This window comes from Rhea americana, unplaced genomic scaffold, assembly GCF_003343005.1.
Source record: "Rhea americana isolate MKP2758 unplaced genomic scaffold, rheAme1 scaffold_17, whole genome shotgun sequence".
NCBI classification, from domain to species: domain Eukaryota; kingdom Metazoa; phylum Chordata; class Aves; order Rheiformes; family Rheidae; genus Rhea; species Rhea americana.
Genome location: NW_028185816.1, coordinates 2,112,724 through 2,133,933, shown reverse-complemented (window position 1 = coordinate 2,133,933; position 21,210 = coordinate 2,112,724). Strand labels below are relative to the sequence as shown.

General features: G+C 34.2%; 1 protein-coding gene across 1 annotated transcript in view; it reads right to left on the bottom strand.

Annotated features, from left to right (window-relative positions):
• Positions 1 to 21,210, bottom strand: part of CCDC73 (coiled-coil domain containing 73) — a 56,824-nt gene that overhangs the window by 18,167 nt on the left and 17,447 nt on the right. The window contains exons 6-11 of the mRNA XM_085300864.1: positions 21,157 to 21,195; positions 14,851 to 14,986; positions 12,337 to 12,416; positions 6,568 to 6,696; positions 6,145 to 6,204; positions 4,485 to 4,589 (exon numbers count right to left, since the gene is read on the bottom strand). Coding sequence (XP_085156990.1) covers positions 4,485 to 4,589; positions 6,145 to 6,204; positions 6,568 to 6,696; positions 12,337 to 12,416; positions 14,851 to 14,986; positions 21,157 to 21,195 — 549 coding nt within the window. The remainder of the gene's footprint in view (positions 1 to 4,484; positions 4,590 to 6,144; positions 6,205 to 6,567; positions 6,697 to 12,336; positions 12,417 to 14,850; positions 14,987 to 21,156; positions 21,196 to 21,210) is intronic.

The window sequence follows — 21,210 nt, the reverse complement described above, 5'->3', positions numbered from 1 at the left end:
AAAATGAGATCAACCCTACATTTGAAAAGGTTAATTGTAAACATTTTTTAATCCTGAAGATCCATTGTAGGAATATCAACAGATAAAATACTTTTCTTCCATAAGCAAGCATAGCATCACCATCTTCATTTTCAGTTCAGTATTATTAATGTTGTTGCGTTGTTGAAGCATGAAATTTGTGGAGATAAGAGGCATGTAGTGCAAAACAAAGCCACATCTGTTCTAAATATGTAAATAAAACAGTCTAATATTTTTTACTTTACTCAAAGGAAATATTCTAGTTTTAGAGACCAAGAAGAGGAAGACTCCTAATTTGGAGGGATATTGAGTCAAAGTATCTAATTGTTAGAATACTGAATAATCCTGAAAGACTGAGAGGTGACTGATTGCAATGACTCGCAGATGGACCACTACTGGGTATGCAGATTGTTCCAGCAATGAGAAGCAGAACTTGGCTATGCCAGTTCTGGCTTAGATATGCCAGAGTTAGCCATAACTCTGATATGCCAGAGTTAGCATGATCATCTTGGTTAAGTCCTCTCTGACTTTGTGTGTGGCTTGCAAAATTGAAAGTTATAGATATTTTAGTCCTGTGAATCAAGAACATACATGATCAAGAGACCTTTGTACATCCTTTCTTAGGGGAGATTCTGAGAAACCTTCTTCTTTAGCTGCCAACAAAGCTAAGAGAAGCAAGTCCCTCTCCAGTAGGAGACACTTTAATAATATTTTATACTGAATAGTACAGTTGTGTCTGTGTTGAGAAAAAGTTTGTACGGTGTATGTTCCTTCCAATTGACCAAGGAACACTTCTAGAAAAAAACATTTCCAAGCATTTAAGTCCTTCAGGTTTTGTATTGGAGAACGACAATATTTAGGCACACAGATACAGATGTTTGCTTTCAACACGCATAATAAGAAGGGGTTTTTTTGTTTGTTTGTTTTTTGGGGTCTTTTTTTCCAACCTTTCAGGTTGACAAAAAAGTTGTGATAACTTGTGGTAATGCATTAGCTATGATAATCAATTTCTCTTTTGGACAAACAGGCTTTTGCCAAGATAGGCCAGTATTCTCCATAAGAAGTCTATTATTTAGACAGAAATAAATACCAATTTCCTATTTACTCTAAGTTATTAAAGAAGAAAAGTTGGAATAGCTGATGAATAAAAGTGAGCATATGTTAAAGCCAGTTGTATAGAGAGGGGAATATCTGAATTCTTTGCATTCTCAAATATTGTGTCATCCATTAAAGGACTATAAATTGCTTTTCTGAACTCTTAAGGACATTGATATCCTAGTGCTAAGTATGCTTAGAGAGAATAAGAAAGGCCAGCTTGATCATTCTGGAATGTCACCTTGCAAATGGAAGTGTCCAGTTACCTCAAACCCATAAATAAGCGATGTATTTTTTTGTGCATGTAAGAGAAATACAAGCATTTCCAATGGACTGTCCAGTGACTTTTTCCATTTTTCTCTTACTCAGAAGAAACTCTTTAGTGATTAGCAAGGTCCACAAACACAACAGGAAAGTAGGCTGGAGCATAGGAATTTTACATGACCTCCAGGCTCCATTCATAAGGTTGAGATTCTAGAATCAATAAGAATGAAAGCAATAGCACCGAAGTTGGCAGGAAAGTGGGAAGATCCCTCAAAATATGTATTCAAGCCCATTACTTAGAAGTTCCATTTGCTGCTTTAGAAATTACAAGGCAAAATAAGTAGCTAATTTGCTAATGGAACAGCCCAGTAATTGTCTCAAATTGTCAGTCAAAGGAGCAACTGCAAAAAGCAACAATATTTTATGTCTACTGTTTAAACATAAAGAGACATATTTTTGACACATCAAAATAACCCTATAAATGCACATAGGAACAAAGATAGCCTTACGACATTCACCTTTAATATTGCAGTTATACACGTCATGCCATTTAGGATAAAACAGGGAATCACAGTATTTATATATTTATTGAATTTTACAAAAAAAACCCTCAAACCCCCCTTAAAATCTTTAGCCACATTTATGTTTACAGGTGTGATCTCTTGAAAAAAAAAATCATCTATCAGCTCTCAAGCACTTATATAAATATTACAAATCCTTTAATTCCTATTCTCAAGTGAGAATGCCTTGGTTTTGAGAATGCACAGAATGCTCTTACAAATCTCAGCCGAGACTAAATCTTAGTTGATCTTAATTGCCACACTGAAGACCAAGAAAGAATATTTACATCATCAAACTTTAAAACTCAAACATCAAACTAAGAATTCCAGACTCCTTATATAGTCAACAGAGCTTTCAAAGGGTGAGTCAGAGCCTCCTATTAGTTATCCATGTCTTGTAACACCAAATTCATCCAGAACAGTTGTGTCCACAAGAAATTACTCCTGAGAACTACACTGAAGCTTTGATGAATATAAGTTTGTCTTGTGGTTAGAAAATTAGAAAACATGAATACCATCCCAATGTCTGGTATAAACAGGACCCAAATGAGAGCAGGCTCTTAAGATCACAATATCACTGCAAACAAAAATTAACTGTTGACCTGCAGAGGCTACAAAACACGGATCTGTACTCAATTCAAATCTTAACAACAAGAAAATAAGCCATACTTTTCTTAAGCTCAGACATTTCTGTAGAGTCTTGAAAGGAAAGTCTCACAGACTTCATAGCTTTAGCTGGAGTTTCAGTGCATACCTAAGTATAAACTTACCTGACAGAGGAAATAATAGCTCGTAGCGATTATCAGAAAAAAAAGTATTTTTAGAATACATCTTCTAATTGATAGTCCAGAAACAGAGATTTGAAAAGTGTTATGAAAATCATCAATAAAAATGTGTACACATTAAACTAGAAATACAGTAATACTACACATTTATTTATTTTGCTTCTAAGCTGTGAATATTACCTTCAACTTTTTTTTTTGAGCTTCAGGAAATTTGCTTTTCTTTACAAAGTACTTTTAATCAGCTTAGAAAAGAAAATGAGCTTTACTTTCTCACTCTAACAAAAAGTAGTATTGATATTATCTGTAGTATTGATATTGTATGAATAGCAACTAATTCAGCTATCTCACTATTTCAACTGATGACCCAACGCATAAGTAAGAATGGTTAAAGAAGAGCATGCTATATAAATAATCTCCTGCCTGTAGAGTTGCTTAAATTGATCTTGTCCAAAAGTTTCAAACATGGTAAGATAAAAACATTAACTTTTTCCCATTAAGCTATGTTTTGTCATGTTTAAATGTTTTTAGTAAAGCTAATGTAAGAGAAAGAAACTGGAAACTGTGGAGATTCGTAATAAACTAGTGGAACCGTTTTCCAAGCTGAAAAGTATATTTTCTTGGTTTTAGCACACACTCAGATCAAAGAATTTTAATAGCTGTAAAAAAACTAACACTCTAGCCTAACACAAATGCAGGAACATAGACATCTGAAATCAGTTACTTCTCTTCTTCCCATCACTACAGCTTTATCCAGTACTACAAAGCAAATACTTTAGACTCCAGTGAATTTCTAGCTGGTTTCTGATGGAGAGCATAGCTCATCTTTAACCAAAATGCAACATATATTTATAGTGCAGCAGAAGATAAACTGCTCACATACAGCAAAGTGAAACAAAAGGCTTATTTGAACTGAATCTAGTTGCAATTCAGCAGACAATCACTTACTTAGAAACAAAAGCATACATGCACACAAAAAGTTAATTCTGAAACTGAGATCGTAGTTCAAAATCTTGACCTTAGAGGCTATGCAAGGAATAGAATAGTTGTACAGTTATATGGATAAGTAATATACAAAAATTATTACGAGTCCTATCAATGGTTGAACCTGAACTCTGTATGGGACACCTGAGTGGAACAGATATGACCTTAATCTTTGATAAACTGTGGGCCAATTTGATTGCTAGTATAATTTAGATTCTAATCTGTTCTAAAGTCCCTTCCATACTCTCAAAGAGCAACTGGGAAATGTTGCCCTTCAACATACTCCAACACGAATACTTACCATCCCTAACAAGTATTCTACACTGGACAGAACACCAAGAAAGAGCCAAGAATATCCTCTCTTTTGGTCCCTCTGCTCTAATAAAAACAGGAACAAGCTCTAGCAGTAAGGATCTGAAATTTTAAAGTATTGTCCAGCAACAAGAAGTATAATTTACATGCAGATTAATTACAAGCAAAAAAAAGGAAGCATAAAATCTTTTATTCAGAACTAAATACTTGAAAGAAACCACAAGCATATTCTGGTTTTACCCTCCAGAAATGGCTGATAAGAAACGGCAACCATGATTTACTTTTGGTGGAAAACTAGAAAAGGGAAACCATAGAGTGTGTTTCAAGGTTCATGCTGACAGTTAGGGAGCTGAGGGAGCAATGGAAGTGAGGTCAAAAGTTCTGAAAAGCGTACAGATGTCTTTAACAGCCCTACACTTAAACATATGTAGCAAATAGTAGCAGCTTGTCTAATCAAGAAAAATCTGACCTGATATTCTTCTTTCAGTGCATTTAATTCACCTTCCATTCTAACATTCGCTTGGGTTATTCGCTGAAGCAACTCCTGCACACATTGTAGAGAGCTGAGAATTTCCTTATTAATAAAAACAAATCAAAATACATTGAATGGAGACAATGAAAGCCATTTTACACTAAGCAATATCAAAGACCCTTCAAAAGACTCTAAGACAGAGGGATGATCTAGCCAAGCCAGTCTCTACTCCCTAAAGACCAGACCAGTAGTTACTGAAGGAGGATCTGTGCAGGAACATAACTGAGTCTGAGGAAGAAGACAGCCTTAAATGTGCTCAGTTGCTTCAAAATGTATTGAGAGAGAAACACATTATTAAAACATATAAAGATCTTTCAAATTTATCTATTTTTGGTTTATCACATATGCAGATATAGCCACCTAATTAAAATGAAAGTAATATTTTTAGTATATTTTCATGCAGAGAGAAATAAAGTTTGTCTATCATGTTTATCATTGAAGTTCCAAGTTATTTTTAGTTCAGTTTTACAGTTAGAAAACTGGAGGACAGAGATGTGAAATGACTTGCCCAGCACCATCTGACAGGTCAGCAGCACAGTCAATTACGTCCTTTGTGTCCAGTAGTGTTCAATTAACTAGGTAAGACTGCTTCCCTGCATACACTTCATTGTAAATAGGCTATCATTTAGATAATATATTCAGCCTCAGTTCAACAGCCACTGAAGCCAAAAACTTGACTTAATCCAGATAGCAAATTTTTAGATCTCTGTCATACAAAAATCAAAATCTTCTACGCCCAACTTTTGGAGAAAACATGAAGTTAATGTCTATATCTGTAACCTCCTCAGATTTGTACCAGAACAGATACCTATGAAAAAACAATTCATATAAAACAAAATGGATAAACATGGGCAATACCAGGCCTTCTCCTAGTCTAATACATATAACACATGAACTAGGCAATAGGCATCTCCACAGAAATGGTCTTAGCACATCCAGAACTGTGGAAGTAATGAGGATAGACTGACCATGTTTTTTTTTTGTTTGTTTGTTTTTTGTTTTTTGTTTTTTTTGCTCCTAATGCTTAGTGGTAAGTATTTTTCAAAAGCAAATTCAAAATAGACAGACTTTTAAGGACTGGAACAGTGCTGCTGCATTAGTCTTTAATGACTGTTCAGTGAGTATGTACGTAAGCTGCTGCTCTTATCACACTTGTTCTGAGGTAGGGACAACACTTCTCTGACATGTTTGATTTAATGACCTGCATAATGAAAATTCTGCAACTTCCTTGCCATGTGATTGATATGATTCCAATTTTAAATACCAGTAAACTGTTGGATACCTGAATGCAGAACAGCAGGCATAATTGAACAGATGTGTGAACAATTATTTTCATGGGTATACCAAAGTTCTCTCATTTGAATTCAACGATAAAAATTAAGACTTGAAATAAACTGTCGAAAATGTAGCTTGCTCTGCTAATTTACTTTTTCAAAACTGAGGAGTAAGAGCCCATCTGTGATTTTATTAAATTATTTCTGAAAAGTAAACAAGTTAGTTAATTTTAATAGCTGTGTATGATCATATAAGAATTTTACATGTAATATATAGACATTCATAAGCAATTTCAAATACCGAAGTTATATTAACAACTCACCAGCTTTTCTTCTTTAATGCGAGTGTTCTCTTCTTGAACTTTTTTACTAACTTCTGTCTCCTTAAAAAAATAAGGAACATTAAATACTGCAAAAGACATTTAAAATTACACTACTTTCTTTAGTAATATTGTATTAGTGTGAGATTGTGCATCATCACCTATAGACTGTTTAAAGAATTTAAAGCGTTTTTGGAAATGTTTTCTTAGCAATATTATTTTGCTATGAAATTTTACTCATTTTCATATACGTTTACTTTCCTAGAAAAGGTAGATTGTCTTGGAAATAATTTTATTATATAGTATATGCAGCTAGGAGAAAGCAAGCACTGATCTGTACACACCACAGATCATTGCCACGATGTTTTCTAAATAAGCAACAGAAAATATTAACCAAAAATTTAATTTCTTTAAATACCAAAATACCATAATGATTTTTTGTTGCAGTTCTTGAAACACTTTTTCCTTTGCTGCAAGATTGATGTTTTCTTCTCCCACCCTGTACTGAGATGTGACCTTGGACCTTATCAAGTCTGTAGTTACTTTCTTCAGTTCCTTAACACAGGAAACACGTATAAATAGTTCATCCAGTATAGGCATTGCAATTCAAAACAAAGACAAATCTTTTAAACTATCTTGAGTCGTGCCCTACTTTTAAATAATGTATGGAAACACCAGAATAAATTAAACTGAGGAACCAAAATTCATAAAAATGATTAGCTCTACTTTAAACTGTCAAATGTGGTTAAAAGTTTATTTTCAGCAGTAAAATGGTATTGCACTAATTTTACTCTAATTGATTGAAGTATTTCTGGATAAAATCATTACAAAGTCATTTTTTTACAAATAAGAATCTGTATTTCAATATTTTCTCTTCCTAGAAATATATTAGAAGTAGAGATTGAGTTGCACAGTAACTGATATTGGTAAGAACCCCTACACTGAGATATACAATAGAAATAAAAGTACCTATAAGAGCTGTTGTGTATGTTCATGGGAAACAGGAGGAAAAAAAGAAGAACAGTGAATATCTGGCAAAAACAGGAACTAGCTATAAATTTGGAGGATCTCTGCTTTCCCTGAAACATTAATTACTTAATCTCAGGAGAATGCTAAATTAATTTTATACTAGAGGCTTGTACAACATGATTTTTCATTTAAAATTTGCCTTTGATTTTACAGTCTTTATAATCTCTTAAATATCCTGCCTTTTTTTTTTTTTTTTTTTTTTTTTCTAACCAGTTTATTCCAAGATTCTAGTGCAGCGAATAAACAGCAGATGCTTTGATCTCATTAAATTACAACTTATAGTTCCTGGAGTCATAAATATTGTGCCCTTTTCTCCCCCACCCCTCCCATTCTGGTACAAGGTAGTCTGTTTAATATCGCTCTCTCCTTGAGTGCTCTGACGTTTACTCAGACAAATAGCAGAGGTTATGAATGCTGTTCACAGATAGCATCAAGAATTCTTCATGATGCCATAGTGGTGAACCAAGCATTCAGAATGGTAATAGTTTTATCTAACAACTAAGTTTGGTCTGTTTAACTTTTCTTCACAAAACTGGAATTCCATCTTATCACAGACCAATGGTTTAACTGTTCTGGACAAAATCATATAGCAGTACAAAAGAAAAGGGAAGATTATGTTGTAGCTGAAATTCACAAATACAAAGTTATATGGAAAACACAAGTACAGATACTACTTCTAAATAAATCATTTTTGCTAACACCACAATTTCTCAAATATTTTAGCCACAAATCTAAAATGATCACACAGGGAATGTGTAATCTCTGAGTCAATTAGACAACTCAGAAAATAATGCTTTAGAACTGTAATATTCAGTTACCTTGTTAGTCTTTTTCCATCTTTGCAATAAAAAGAACACATACTAGTTGTACTGTTTTTACTAGATTCCTCTGTAATGACAGAGATCAAGAGAGCTCCCACATTTAAATAAAAGACGATGCAAGCAGTTTCACTTTGTAAAAGTGAAAAGATGCACAATGCCAGTCTTTTACTGAGAACTAGATTTATGGTATGTAGAAAATGGTTATTAAGCTCTGTATGCTATATAAGCAGGTGCAAAAGCCTGCTATGGATCTGGTATTACTTATTTTCCAAAATTCAGAGTTTAGTGCCATGCACAGAAAAATCTTACTGCTGATTTTCTATCATGACCACGGGGTAGGAAAGATGACTGCGTTTCCTTCCTTGCATATAGCAGGTAGATATGTATAATCAATCAGATATCAATCAGATATCAGATCTGGTTATCTACCAAAGTGGTACGAGGAAAAAACAAACAACAACAAAACAAACAAAAAGAACGAACATAGATCACCAAAAATAAAAGGGAAGTTTTCTGTAGTGAATGATATCTAGCTGTAAAAATTATGTAATAATTTTAGACATGCACACAAACATCTAGTTTCTTGTCCTCTTAAATTAAGAAATTTTCAGCCCCGGTTTCTGCTTCTTCTCCAATAGTTTTCTGTCATTAATAAATATCACTGAGAGTATACAGAACCTTATAAATTGAATTGAATAGAAAATAATTTTATAATTTTGTGGGAAAATGCTAAAAAACAACTAAGGCTTTAGGCCTATTCCTTTGATGTTGATAGCAGCAACACTTGGGGACATGCTTTAGAAATACTTCAAGTCAGCATAAGTCAAGAGCATCACAGAACGAAACAGTCCTGCTGCTTAAATGCATTTTTTGCTTTTGCCAGCTGACCTAAGCTAAAATTCACTTCCTTTCTAGTCAAATTTAGTTTCAATCAATGCAAAATTCTCATTCTGCTCTCCTCTGGGTCACAAATCCACATGCCAGCACAAAGTGCTGGTTCAGGGCTTCAGCTGCCAAGGCAGGCAGATGTATCTGCTTCCCAGGACAGTGCCGGTGCCTTAGAGTGTATCCAAAATTATAATCAGACTCCCCTCACCCCATCTCCCTTTCTCTCTACCTAGATTGGTGCAACTCTCTGGTAAACTTTCAGGCCTCAATCAGCATAGATGTTCTTTAAAGATTTGTTTTGTTTTCTTGGCCAGAGTTCAAATCAAGCATTTCATAGTTCATAAATAAAAAATCCTATCATATCTAATATGTAAATGCTCAAATCCTAAAGTGAACGTTATGGAAAATGAAATTATGCCAGAGTGCCTGTTAAGCCAGGTATCATAACTAGAATTATAAGCAGGCCATGTCAAGAACAAAACACATCCTCTTATGTAATGTTTCTTTCCACAAATCCCCAAAGACTAACTCTGCAAAGAATGGACCCTTGTTTAACCCAAATTCTACTGTTGTGCACACTGAACACCCTCATCACATACTTGTAATTTCATTAAGTTTAGAGATTAGTTTACTTTTATCCATAAACATTAACTTGCACTCACTAACTTCATATTCCCACTAAGAAAAAGGTGTGAAATCACCCTGGTCTGAATCAAAGCAATGGCTGTGATAAGAGCTTGACAGCCAAACTAAGATTTCAGTACCAAGGATATTCATTCCTACTCCAGCTGTGAGACTAATACACACAGAGAGAAAAGTAGTTTGCACCCACAAGTTACTAGATCTCAGGGAGGTCAGTCCGGTGTCCAAGGCAGATATAATCAGCTTTGTAAGTTACCCTAACTTGTGCTGTGGATATAAGGACTTTTTTGAGCTTTGTAACAAGTGAAAACAGCCTGATAATCCCACTTCCAAACTCTTAAATGTCAAAGTTTTCCGATTGCTTTGCATCTGTTGTAGGTTCCCTCAGCTCTACAACAGATACATTTCCTAACATGGAAAAAGGTGAAGAAAAAAGAGAAAAAGAAAAAGAAAAAAAAAAGGAGAGAGAGAGAGAGAGAGAAAGACTATTTTGAGATCACTTTTGCAACAGTTAGGCTAAGTACAGGACAATCATAAGCAAATTAAATCAGCTCAGGGCATTTCTTTCTGGATCCAAGCAGTTCCTTTCTCTTTACTTACACATTGACACAAAAGACCGGTCTGTAGCTCTAGCAAACAGAAGTTGTCTTGAACTAAGAAGCTCTGTTACAACTCTACATCAGGAGTACACCATCCTGCTACATAACTTACCAGAAATGCTTTACAAACAAGCTGTTGAACTAGGGAATGTTGAAAAAAAGGGCTGTTATTCTTACTGCACTGCTTATCTTTGTTTTCACAGAAATTCTATATTTTGAGGAAAAATGCATGTCATTCTATTATATACAACGTTATTTATAACACGTTTACAAATAAACAAAACCCCACTCTTTTTGCAGAATAAGGCGTTACTGCAGTAAAGTTCCGCAGCACTACATCAATGCTAGTAGGCTAAGGAATTAAATCCTATTTCATTTTTCCACACACATTCAGAATAAGACAGTCAAATACTGAACATCCAGTAAGAAATTCACACAGCCAGGACAAAGGCATTTCCTGGTGAACTGAGGAAGTCAGATTAAATTTCATCTGGCCCCTTCTTCTGCTTATCTAACAGCACTTTATTTAAAATTTATCACCCATGACCTTACAAATCAATATTACAGCTGAAAAAATGGATCAAGCAATATGTTTGATTACCGGTATACACAAATCACTACCAGTTTGTCTTGCACATATTTATTATTCACAAATTTAATTACAAAAAAACTTTCTTAAACATTTTTCTTTTCATATCTCACAAATTACTTACCCTCATAGAATTTTAAGTAATTAGTTGTTCTTGGTTTCTTCAACCAAAACCATCAAATTTACTGTGATGCTTTAACATTTCAAATTCCTAAATTTTTATGTTTAAAATATATCACAATAAAGATATGCTGCATTTTAGATGACTGTCCATTTTACTCACATACAAATTACAGTTCTTCTAAAAATACTTTTACAATTTCAATCTATCAATTGTGGGGAAGACAAAGTTGTCCATAGACCTTCAGAGTTATGATGACAACGCCATTTTAACAGCTGTAGCTTTTCTACAGAGGAAAGTTATCAACACTGACAACTTAAAAATAGGTTTTCAATTTTTCTCTGCTGCTCTCCCACCAAATATTTCAGATAAATATATTAAATAATATTTTTTACTCATCATTTGAATTATGTATGCAATAAGTATTTCTAAATTTTATAAAACCTAAGAATGATTCATAAAATAAGTAGAAAATTTTCCCTGTGTTCTGCTTTACTGCTGTTGTGTTTCTCGGTCTGTTTTTATGATAGTAGTTCAGCAATCTTTGAGACTAAACATTCACTTCAGAACTTGATTTTTTTTGACAGCTTGCCATGTTATAATCTAATACGCAACTAAACAAATCTAGACTGAATTTGTGATTAATCTTTTCTGTGATAAAAATTACTTAATGTTGGTATTTACTACATGAAGATAAGTGCTTGAAAAAACAAAACAAGATAAAATTCAATTTCAAATCAGGTTTCTAGAGGCATTTTACTCCAAAAAAATTTAACAACAACAAGTTGTCTACTCCTAACAAAGAACAAAAAACAATGCTAAATGCAATGCTAAATTTTAAATTACTGCTGTATCTTCAAATCTCACTTTTCATAAAAGCAATGGTCATGGTAGAAAGACACTACTACACCACCACTATATATGTTCAAGAGATAGTGCAGCCCAAAAACGTATCTGGCAAATACTACTATATGAGGAGCAGAAAAGAGCTCGCTGGCCAGACAGCTTCATTGCTGATAGCAGCCCTATTGCCTACTCTTTCAGCTGCCCTGTCACAAAATTCTCCTGCTCCTAATGGAGATCTTGTTATGCCATCTTACCATCAAGCTATCACCTTGCTTCCATGGCATAGGTAACCATCTTCCTCATCTTCATATTCTGTCTCTTTTGACTACACTGAAAAAAAAAATCACTTCCACTTTTCTGTATTAGACAAGAGAGGCAATGACAATACAGCACAAGGAGAAGACAGGCTGCTAACAAGAAAAAAATAGGAAGTTGTAGAGAAAAATAAGAATTCCTAAGTTATAGAAACTCTACAGAGCTACACAGTGTTGGATGGGCATTCATCTGAAATATATGCACATAAAAACGGACCACAAGACCATTGACTACATTAGGAAGAACAGTTCTACCGCCTGAACACTACTTCAATTAATACTACAGTAGCTTGTAGAAGTCCCAGAGAAGCCAGTCTAGCCATTTAGAAATGCATATTATACTTACTTCCTTCAGATTAATTATTTCAGTCTCTTGTCTTTTATTCACTGATGTTAGTTTCTTATTGAGTTGTATTGCTTCCTGTACTTTAAATAAAAGTTTAAGAAGTCAATATATACTTTCAAATTTGAATGTATATTTGATTTACAACTGCAATGTATTTGTATAATGCATAACAATTTAACATCTTTGTGGAAACGTTAACTAAGATTGAAAATATGATTTAACTAGTCTTTCTGTGTTCTGTGATACTGTATACAAATACTACATCAGATAGTAATAGACGGTCTATGTCATCTTGTAATTTGTAATTTTCTGATGTTTTTAATTATTAGAACATAGGAGACCTATCATAATGAACTACAGAACATTCAAATAATTGAGTTAACAGATGTACAGAGTTATATTCATATAGGACATGAAAGACCACAAACAGCAAAGGATAATGAAGAAGAGAAAGAGCTAAGAATAAATTCTTGTCCCTTCTGGAATGAATGGGAATCTTCTCCTTGATTTTATCCAGGCCAAGATTTCACTTTGAAATTGTGTAAAGTTTTACGGTGAAAACCTGAAGATACTCACCAGTCCCTACACTTTTTCAGTCACCTTTATCCAGTCTCAATATTTTGATCCTCTGGTATCTATTTTCAGCCTTTTCTATTTTCTGCCTCCTTTTTATGAACTCCTAATGTTATTTTCTCAAAAAGCTGCTGGCACAACAATGAACACAAGAACTCCAGACCCTCTCATCTGTTCTCTTCCCCTCAAAAAAGTTTCCCAAAACCTTTTTCCTCTTCTGTTATTTTAAGAAGATAAACTCCATGGGAAGTGGTGGGCACCAGCCTTAGAACACAATAAGCAAGCTAGCAGTTTTACTTTAGAACATGTGCTTAAAAATGAAATACTTATCAAGATTGTAATAAATACCTTCTGACACAATTAAGAAAAGGATCAGATACTAAACTGGTGCAAGTCTTTCCTTTCAACTTCCACAAATATCACTAAATTCACTCTCTAGCCTTAAAATACTAATAGTGGGACCCCATACAGGCAATAAGTTTGGGATCCTACTATAAATCGTAGAATTTTCCCTATGCAACACACTAATCCATCAATTTTCACTTTTTATTTCCCTACATACTGTTTTAATATAATAGATAAAGAACAACGGCTTATGACTTTAAAAAATTTGTGTAAAACACATGGCTCTTACCCTTCCTGTGTGACTTTTCCACTGACTGCAGTTTCTTGTTTAGAATTTAAAAGCGATTTATGTGCCTACTATAACTCCTATGTACTGCCATGCAAATTGAATTCCTACTGAAGTAAAACATGCAATAGAGTTGAACTGCTGAACAGACTGGCTTCTTATTGAACAAAAGCAGTTCATAACAATCTTTTCCAGACATTCATTTTGCAATTAATGATAAATATAAGTAGAAACATGCTAAAATGTAGTTCAAATAGTATAAATACTGACAGCAAATGTCATTTTTCCACAAAATTCCAAAGAGAATTTTCTGTATCAGACACACATTGGACAGAGCTTTTCCATAACAAGTAAAAAGAAACACAGCAAAGTTTTCTCTTCATTTTTCCTAATATTGAACATTAATATATTTTCAAAAAAATGTGAATATGAGAAGTAACTTGAGGTACTGAAATACCACAGATGTCCACACAACATTTTACCAACTTAGTAAAACTAGACAAGTGAGCTGGTTTCAGGCAGAGAAAACTTCTTAGTTATGTAAAATGAAGATTTCAGTTACTGAGTGCAAAACTACATTTTAAATGAGATTTTCATTATCTGAAGTACCAGCTTTATTACTTTATAGATTGAAAACACAAATATATATAATCATATAAAGTGAAGATGAAGGTATGTGGAATAATATTTCTGTATGTTAGTAGATTTCCAAATAATTTTGCTACATTTTAATATATGAATAGGGTGAGGTACAGATTTATAATGTCTGAATATCTAATTTAGTGAGAAGTTAGCTAACAATGGTAACTGAATAAAGTTGTGTTTATTTAGCTTTATTTATTTACTGAGTTGGTTTTAAGATGTTCCATTTCTGTACAACAAAATGAAATACTACTTCTTTAACCACCTCTTTTGAGCTATTATAACTTTTTAGGTGGATGTATGATGAATGGCACCAGGAAATTGATACAAAGCAAGCAGAACACTTTTTCTGAGGACATGGGAGTCTGCCGATAGATTGCTTTGAACACAAATCAGTTCCTCAGTATAATTCACCATGGGGTCACATAAATAGCTGTATTAGTGTAACAGCAATGAGCAAAAGAGGTATGCAGACTGTGCTCTTAACATGGCGTTGCCACAAAAAGAAATATTGTAAAAACTAACTACTCATATAAGTTGTCAGTTGATACTTTTCGTAGATGGTACTGGGCAGCTACAATTTTTGAACTCTGTTAAGTGTTTTCAACTCAGTGTTGAAGGAAAATACAGCAAAAACAAGTGCTGAAGGACACTGAAGACATACATACCACTGTGCTCTAATTTTCCATGAACTCCTTTCACAATTCCAAACTGATATGCAATAGTAGCGTAACACTTCTCAATTTCATTTAGTTTCTTATGATGTTCCCCTTTCGCTGTTAAGTGCATCTGTAATTTTTGATCCTGTTTTGAAACAGAAATGAAGCACCTGCTTATTGATACAAACTAGCATGTATGACCTCTCCAAATGCTTATCATGATAATAGCATAAAAATGCAAAATCGTTCCGAGAATATTTTTTCATATCTGATGATCAGTTCCCATTTCCAGATGGCCTCTCCTTCCAAATTTTTCCATCTACTGATTAGATAATCAAATAAGCACTTTCACATATTCTCATAGGCTGTCCCTTATGCTCTCCTGTAAATATACTCATAATTACATTAATTTCTTTCAAATCCTGACTTCAACTTTTTCTTTGCTATGTGGCCTACATGGAATATATATGGTCTGTCACTATATTTGAATATAGCCTAGCACTGTCTCAGCATCTGCCTGTGGCACACATTTGTCTTCTTGCACTACCATTCAGTGCAGCATTGCATACTCTCACTCCTCTGAGGTAGGATGTCCATGCAGCTTAACAATCTCCATCCGCCATCAGCTGTTCAGATTGGAGCGGTTCCTGCCTATGTCCTCAGCAGCAGATTCAACAACAGTGGCTTCAGCAGCAATATGTTTGCGACTTACTGCCCTGGCTGCTCGTTTGACCCTACAATAGCACTGAACCACACTAATCCTGCTAAATTAAAAAAGCAATCTAGCAATCTACGACGTGAAGAGCATCCAGTCTGTTTTTGTAAACACACTGGGGACAAGTACTGCCTTTTCCAGAAGGAAAGCATTCTACACTATATGGCAATACAAATGAAAACTCAAACAAAAATACTGTTCAATGGTGTTCAAAACATAGGGTCATAGAGATGATTAAGGGATTGGAGCACCTATCATATGAGGAGAAGCTGAGAGAGTTGGGATTGTTTAGCCTGGAGAAGAAAAGGCCCACAGGGATTTTATCAAAGTGTATAAATATCTGATGCTGGGGGAGTAAAGACAGGGGCCAGACTCCAATGACAGGAGCAGAGAGAAAGGGCACAAACTGTAACACAGAAAATTGCATTTAAACATAGAAAAACTTTTTTTTTCTTTTTTAATACTGTGAGAGTGGTCAAACATTGGTAGGGACTGTGAGAGAGTCTCCACTCTTGGAGATACTCAAAACCCAACTGGCCGTGGTCCTCAGCAGTCTGCTGTAACCGACCTTGCTTGGACTAGACTATCTCCAGAGGTCCCTGCCAAACTCAACCATTTTGTGATTTTTAAAAATGACATAGGGTAAGGACAGTTAGGAGAGAATTTATACATTTGAGACATCTAAAAAAATAACTTCAACATACTTGCTAAAAACGGAAGCATCTTAACTACTTCTAAAGAGCAGGCAGGACTTTTAGTTAATTAGTGAAAGTAATACAGATTAATACCACATGCTTCACAGAAAATGCAAGTAATCTTTTAATGAACAACTATGACTTCCAAAGCAGTATCAATAAACACTTGTAATAACCTGAAATATGAATTCAGTTCTATTTTAAGATTATGTATTTGCAGTTTTGTAATTACCTTTGTAAGAATCTAATACCTTATTTTATTTCTGTTAATTTCTTGGTCCAAGTAATACCTTGTTGTAATGAATACTACAGGATAACTAAGTAAAATGTATTTAAATTTCATTAATTTTACCAATAACTCTTTACTGTTTTGTGAGGAGGTGATAAAAAACATACATTCACATGAAACTAAATTCAGTGATTTTTGCCACTGTTTTTTTTTTTTTTTTAAATTGCTATCTTTCCTTTCTTATACATCAGGCTCCTTTTCTGTTCCTCTTTATATTGATTTTTTGGTGATAGTTTTGCATGTACTATTTGGATAACTTTTAAATTAATTTCCTTTAAAGAGAGCACTTTAATTAATTTCTCAGAAAATATACCCATTTATTTAGACATCTAATCTATTTCTAATCTTCAGTAGAGCAACACAGCAATTAAAATGAATCAGGCCAAACTCATTTCTATGTGCAAATTCAACAGTTAAACAAGGATGAACCTGGTCCAGTCTGGCCGGTTTCTGTAAGGCTCCTTTCTCATACAGTAACAAATGCAATACATGTCCAAGCATCAGAGGATAATAAAAGCTCATAATAATCAAAAGAAATGACCAACATAAGACTAGCAAAACAGGATATACAATACAAATTTTTCATGTTTTATAAGGTATGAAATTAAACACATTACAGTAAATGGAAAGTCATAATGGAAGCACTAGCAAAGAAACACCACCACTTACAGAATCGCATCTAGGAACATAGGCAATGAATTTTCATATACTTTCTATTTTTCTTAATTGTAAGTAAAGTATTGAAGTACTGTGCTTAACTAATGCTAGGATGAGGGTTTTATAGCAAAAAAATGGAAAAATTACAATATTTCACTTTGTCTTGACAGTCATTCAGGTGTCACGAACAAGCAAGTGTCACCAATGAGAGACTTGAATAGCAGCAAAATCTGAGTTTTTGTAATTTTATATGCATTTTTCTTAGCGTTCTGCCAATTCATTTCTTAAGTAAGCACAGCAGTGTCCCTCCCTCCTCCTCACTAGAAAAGTAAAATATGCTTTGTTTTTTCCCCAGGGCTCATTCCAATGAGAAAAGGAATTGGCCTGATACATCCTCAGAAGTTCTGTTAAGAGTGGCTGGAGTTTACCTCTTGCCTAAATATGACTTTTGATGGCAAGCCATACTTCAGGCTTAGTGTGCAGTAAAATAAAAGCAGTTTGGTTTGCCTTCTGACATCTTTCCTAAGTATATGAATCTTCTGCTCACAATAAAAAGGTCTCTAAAATATTCTTCCATAGAACACAATAAAGAATCACCAGGAGATACTGCAGGAGAGGGAGGGTATGACCCTGGAGTTGGAGCAAGACCCACAGAATCTTGCTTCTCCATCCTAATGTCTGATACTGCAAGAAAAGGAATTATTGCACTGCCCTTCACCAGTAATAAAGATAAGCTGGGATGGGGAGTGGAACTGATTGTGGCCATATGGTTTGTTGAGGCACAATGATTTCTTGGTGGAACTAGATCAGGGAAATAGTTCAGGGTCGGGTAGGTGACTGGAGGAAGGCAAAGAGGGAATTGCTCATATCTGAAAAATATGCTGGAAATTGAGTCACTACTCAGAGTTATGCAGCGAAACACAAGGTGGTAATTGGGAGGTGAAAGTGTCAGAGAAACAAAGGAGTTGTTATGGCATGGAGACCTGAGGCAAGACCATATGAAAACTATGCACAGAGCTACCAACTTTAAGTTTTTGAAATAGGAAGACTATTCCCATACTAGTTTGAACAGTTCTCACCATTTTTTCCCTCAAAATCATTATCTTTAATTTAGACTGTACCACTTCCTTCACACTGTATTGTTATACACTGTATTGTTATACAGCATAGAAAAATTACAGGCAAGTTCCAAAAAATGTGAAAAGGAAATAAAAATAACATAATAAATAAAAATAACATTCCTATCTTAGATTAAGAACAAACCAACTTTTAAAAATGACATAATCTTTTACATGGATTCCTTTTTCATTTCATTTGTTAAATGTATCTATTTTACAAAACTAAATGGTGGCAGAGAATCTCTCAGGAAAGGTCTTTACTCTCTCATTCTTTGTTAGAATGTCCCTAGCATATTCTGTCTTAGGCCACCTAGCACTCATAAACATAGTTCCTGCACATAGTTCAGACTTACTACGAAGAATGATCCAGCACATCGGAATACAGCATCTTTCTTTTGAAGGGGGATAGATTTTAATGGACCTGGGCCATTTCATGTCACTTGACCTTAGCTTCAACAAAAGGTCCCAAGAAAATTAATTTACCAACATAAACACAATTAGGAAGTGAAACTATACCAAATACTACACATTCACAGGTGTATTCACCCTATTTTAATCATACTAACATGGATGCTCTGAATGACTGCCTTGCAGATACCAATGTCTCCCCACTGACTACACAGAGAATTCACACTCCAAATTTGCTCCTTTGGACTGCATCCAAGACACTGTCTCTACAAGACCAACAGCAGCCTTAGTCCTACTCTTGATTCTTATACTTTAGCACCACATTTCATTTTTAAGGTTTAGGTACTGCAAGCAAAAAATCAGTGGAGAAAAGAAATAACTCTAACTGCTCACCTCCTCAGACATGCCCAGGAACAGACAATGCAGGTTGAAATGCACAAACAGATGAAAAATTTACTCCTCCCCCCTACTTTGTATCAGATTTTATTTATACGTTCAGAGTGTTCTAGCACTCTGCATTCTATCACCTCCCAGGAAACTAGTGAAAAAGCAAATAAAGACCTGACCAAGACTGCTTTCCTCCAACAGTTACTCCTTTACTTCAGCAGCAAGAAAGGGAAAGAACGCAGAAGCCATTTTCAATTCTATTCTGTCAGACAACTAGCTTGGTAAAAATTACCCTGTAGCCTCTGGACTGCATAAAGAGTTGGCATGTGCAACCAAGTGCAAAGTGACTACGCAACACAGTAATCAACACTTTCATAATGGAAATAGGAGGAAAATGGAAGGAAAAAAATCCTTCATTTCTTCATCTTTGTATAGTTTTTCAATACAAACCAATAATTTTGACTATTTCAGAATTCTGTCATATTTTCATCATATCAATGATACCAACACTACGATTTTCACATAAACTTAACTGGATAGATATAAAAAATACAGTGTATATACAATACACGAACATCGTGTATACTAGATTCAAAGAACAATAAAATGAACAAAACCAAAGTGCTACGTCAACAGCCCACGCTCAGTTCCTCAGCAGGTATGGCTGCTATACTGACTAGCACAGTTTCTAAGGTACCAAAGATAAACAAAACAGTACATCTGCTTGTTCTCATGACAATAGACAGAGCACAATCTAATCTCTCTTTAACAAGCTTATAACTGAAATAGAAATGGATCCCAAATAAATAAATGAATTGGAATTTCCCCAATTTTACTTTTATATATTTAGCCATTTGTGATAATATGAAGTTGGAAGAATTTGACCCAGTCTAAAGCTTTATTAACCTGCTGCTGCATAAGACTGAAGAATTAACTTCTAATTTCTTCATTCTTTTCTTTTTCATCATCTTATATCAGAGAATCCTGTATAAACATGGCCATGCCATAGGTGTTACATTTAGTAGTGCTACATCCAGAAGAGATTTTCTAAGTTGTCCTCATTCAATAGCATTTTAAATAAGCATATTGTGTATCCAAATAACAGTACTCCAATGTTTTCAAAATATTCAAATAGTAAATTATTTTAATTTTTTTTATAAACATAGCAAAGCAAGATATTTGGTTAAACAGCACAGATGTATTTCTAATTTATATGAAAGGTGTAATGATTTAAATACTCTCTTTCATATGGAAAACAGAACTTACACATTAATAAAAGGTACTATGCGAAATGAAATAAAAATTATTGAACTTACATTTTTATTTTAAACATGTTTTAAATCAGATGTATTTTAAGAACAAATGCAAGTTAAAAGTAAAGTAAGACAAAACACATTTTATGTTGCCTTTGATCTTTAACTTGTAGCCTTATCTCCCAGGTCAGAGGGCACATTATTCAATTTCACCATATTTTGTGTAAAACCACTGTAGCGTTGAAGATGACTTTCAGTACAAATGCCATGGTACTTAAAGCTAAACTGGACTCTAGTTTTTTGAGCTTCTTAATTAAAATCACAGTTTATAATGGTCTGACAATATTATCTTTATTCTTTCCAGTTGAGCAGCAGCAGAATTTTCACAGCATTTACCCAATCAAGCTTAGCAATGTTTCTGCAGCTCACTCTTTCACTTCCTAAAACAGACAACAGGGTTCAGAGTGACTAAGCTGTCACTCTGTATAAATTTATTCTCAATGTCAAAGGGAGTAAGCTGTACTGGATGAAATCTAAACTATTCAGGGGAACTGATGTTAAGAAGTAATTCTGAAAAAACAAGGGAAAAAAGTAAAAAGGAAAATATTATCAGTTTTTCTTAAAAACCAAACAAAAACAAATCTCCTCCTTGGACATCTCTGCTACTTCTTGAGGATGAATATGCTTGATCCTATAAAAGTAAGGGTAATATAATTCCATTATTCGTATCTCTCTCTAAGTTGATATTCTACTTCATAAAGATTGTTCTTTATTACTTTTATTAATTTCTTACCATTTCATTCAATTTCTTTTGTAAAGCGTACTTCGAAATCTGTAAAACCAAAAA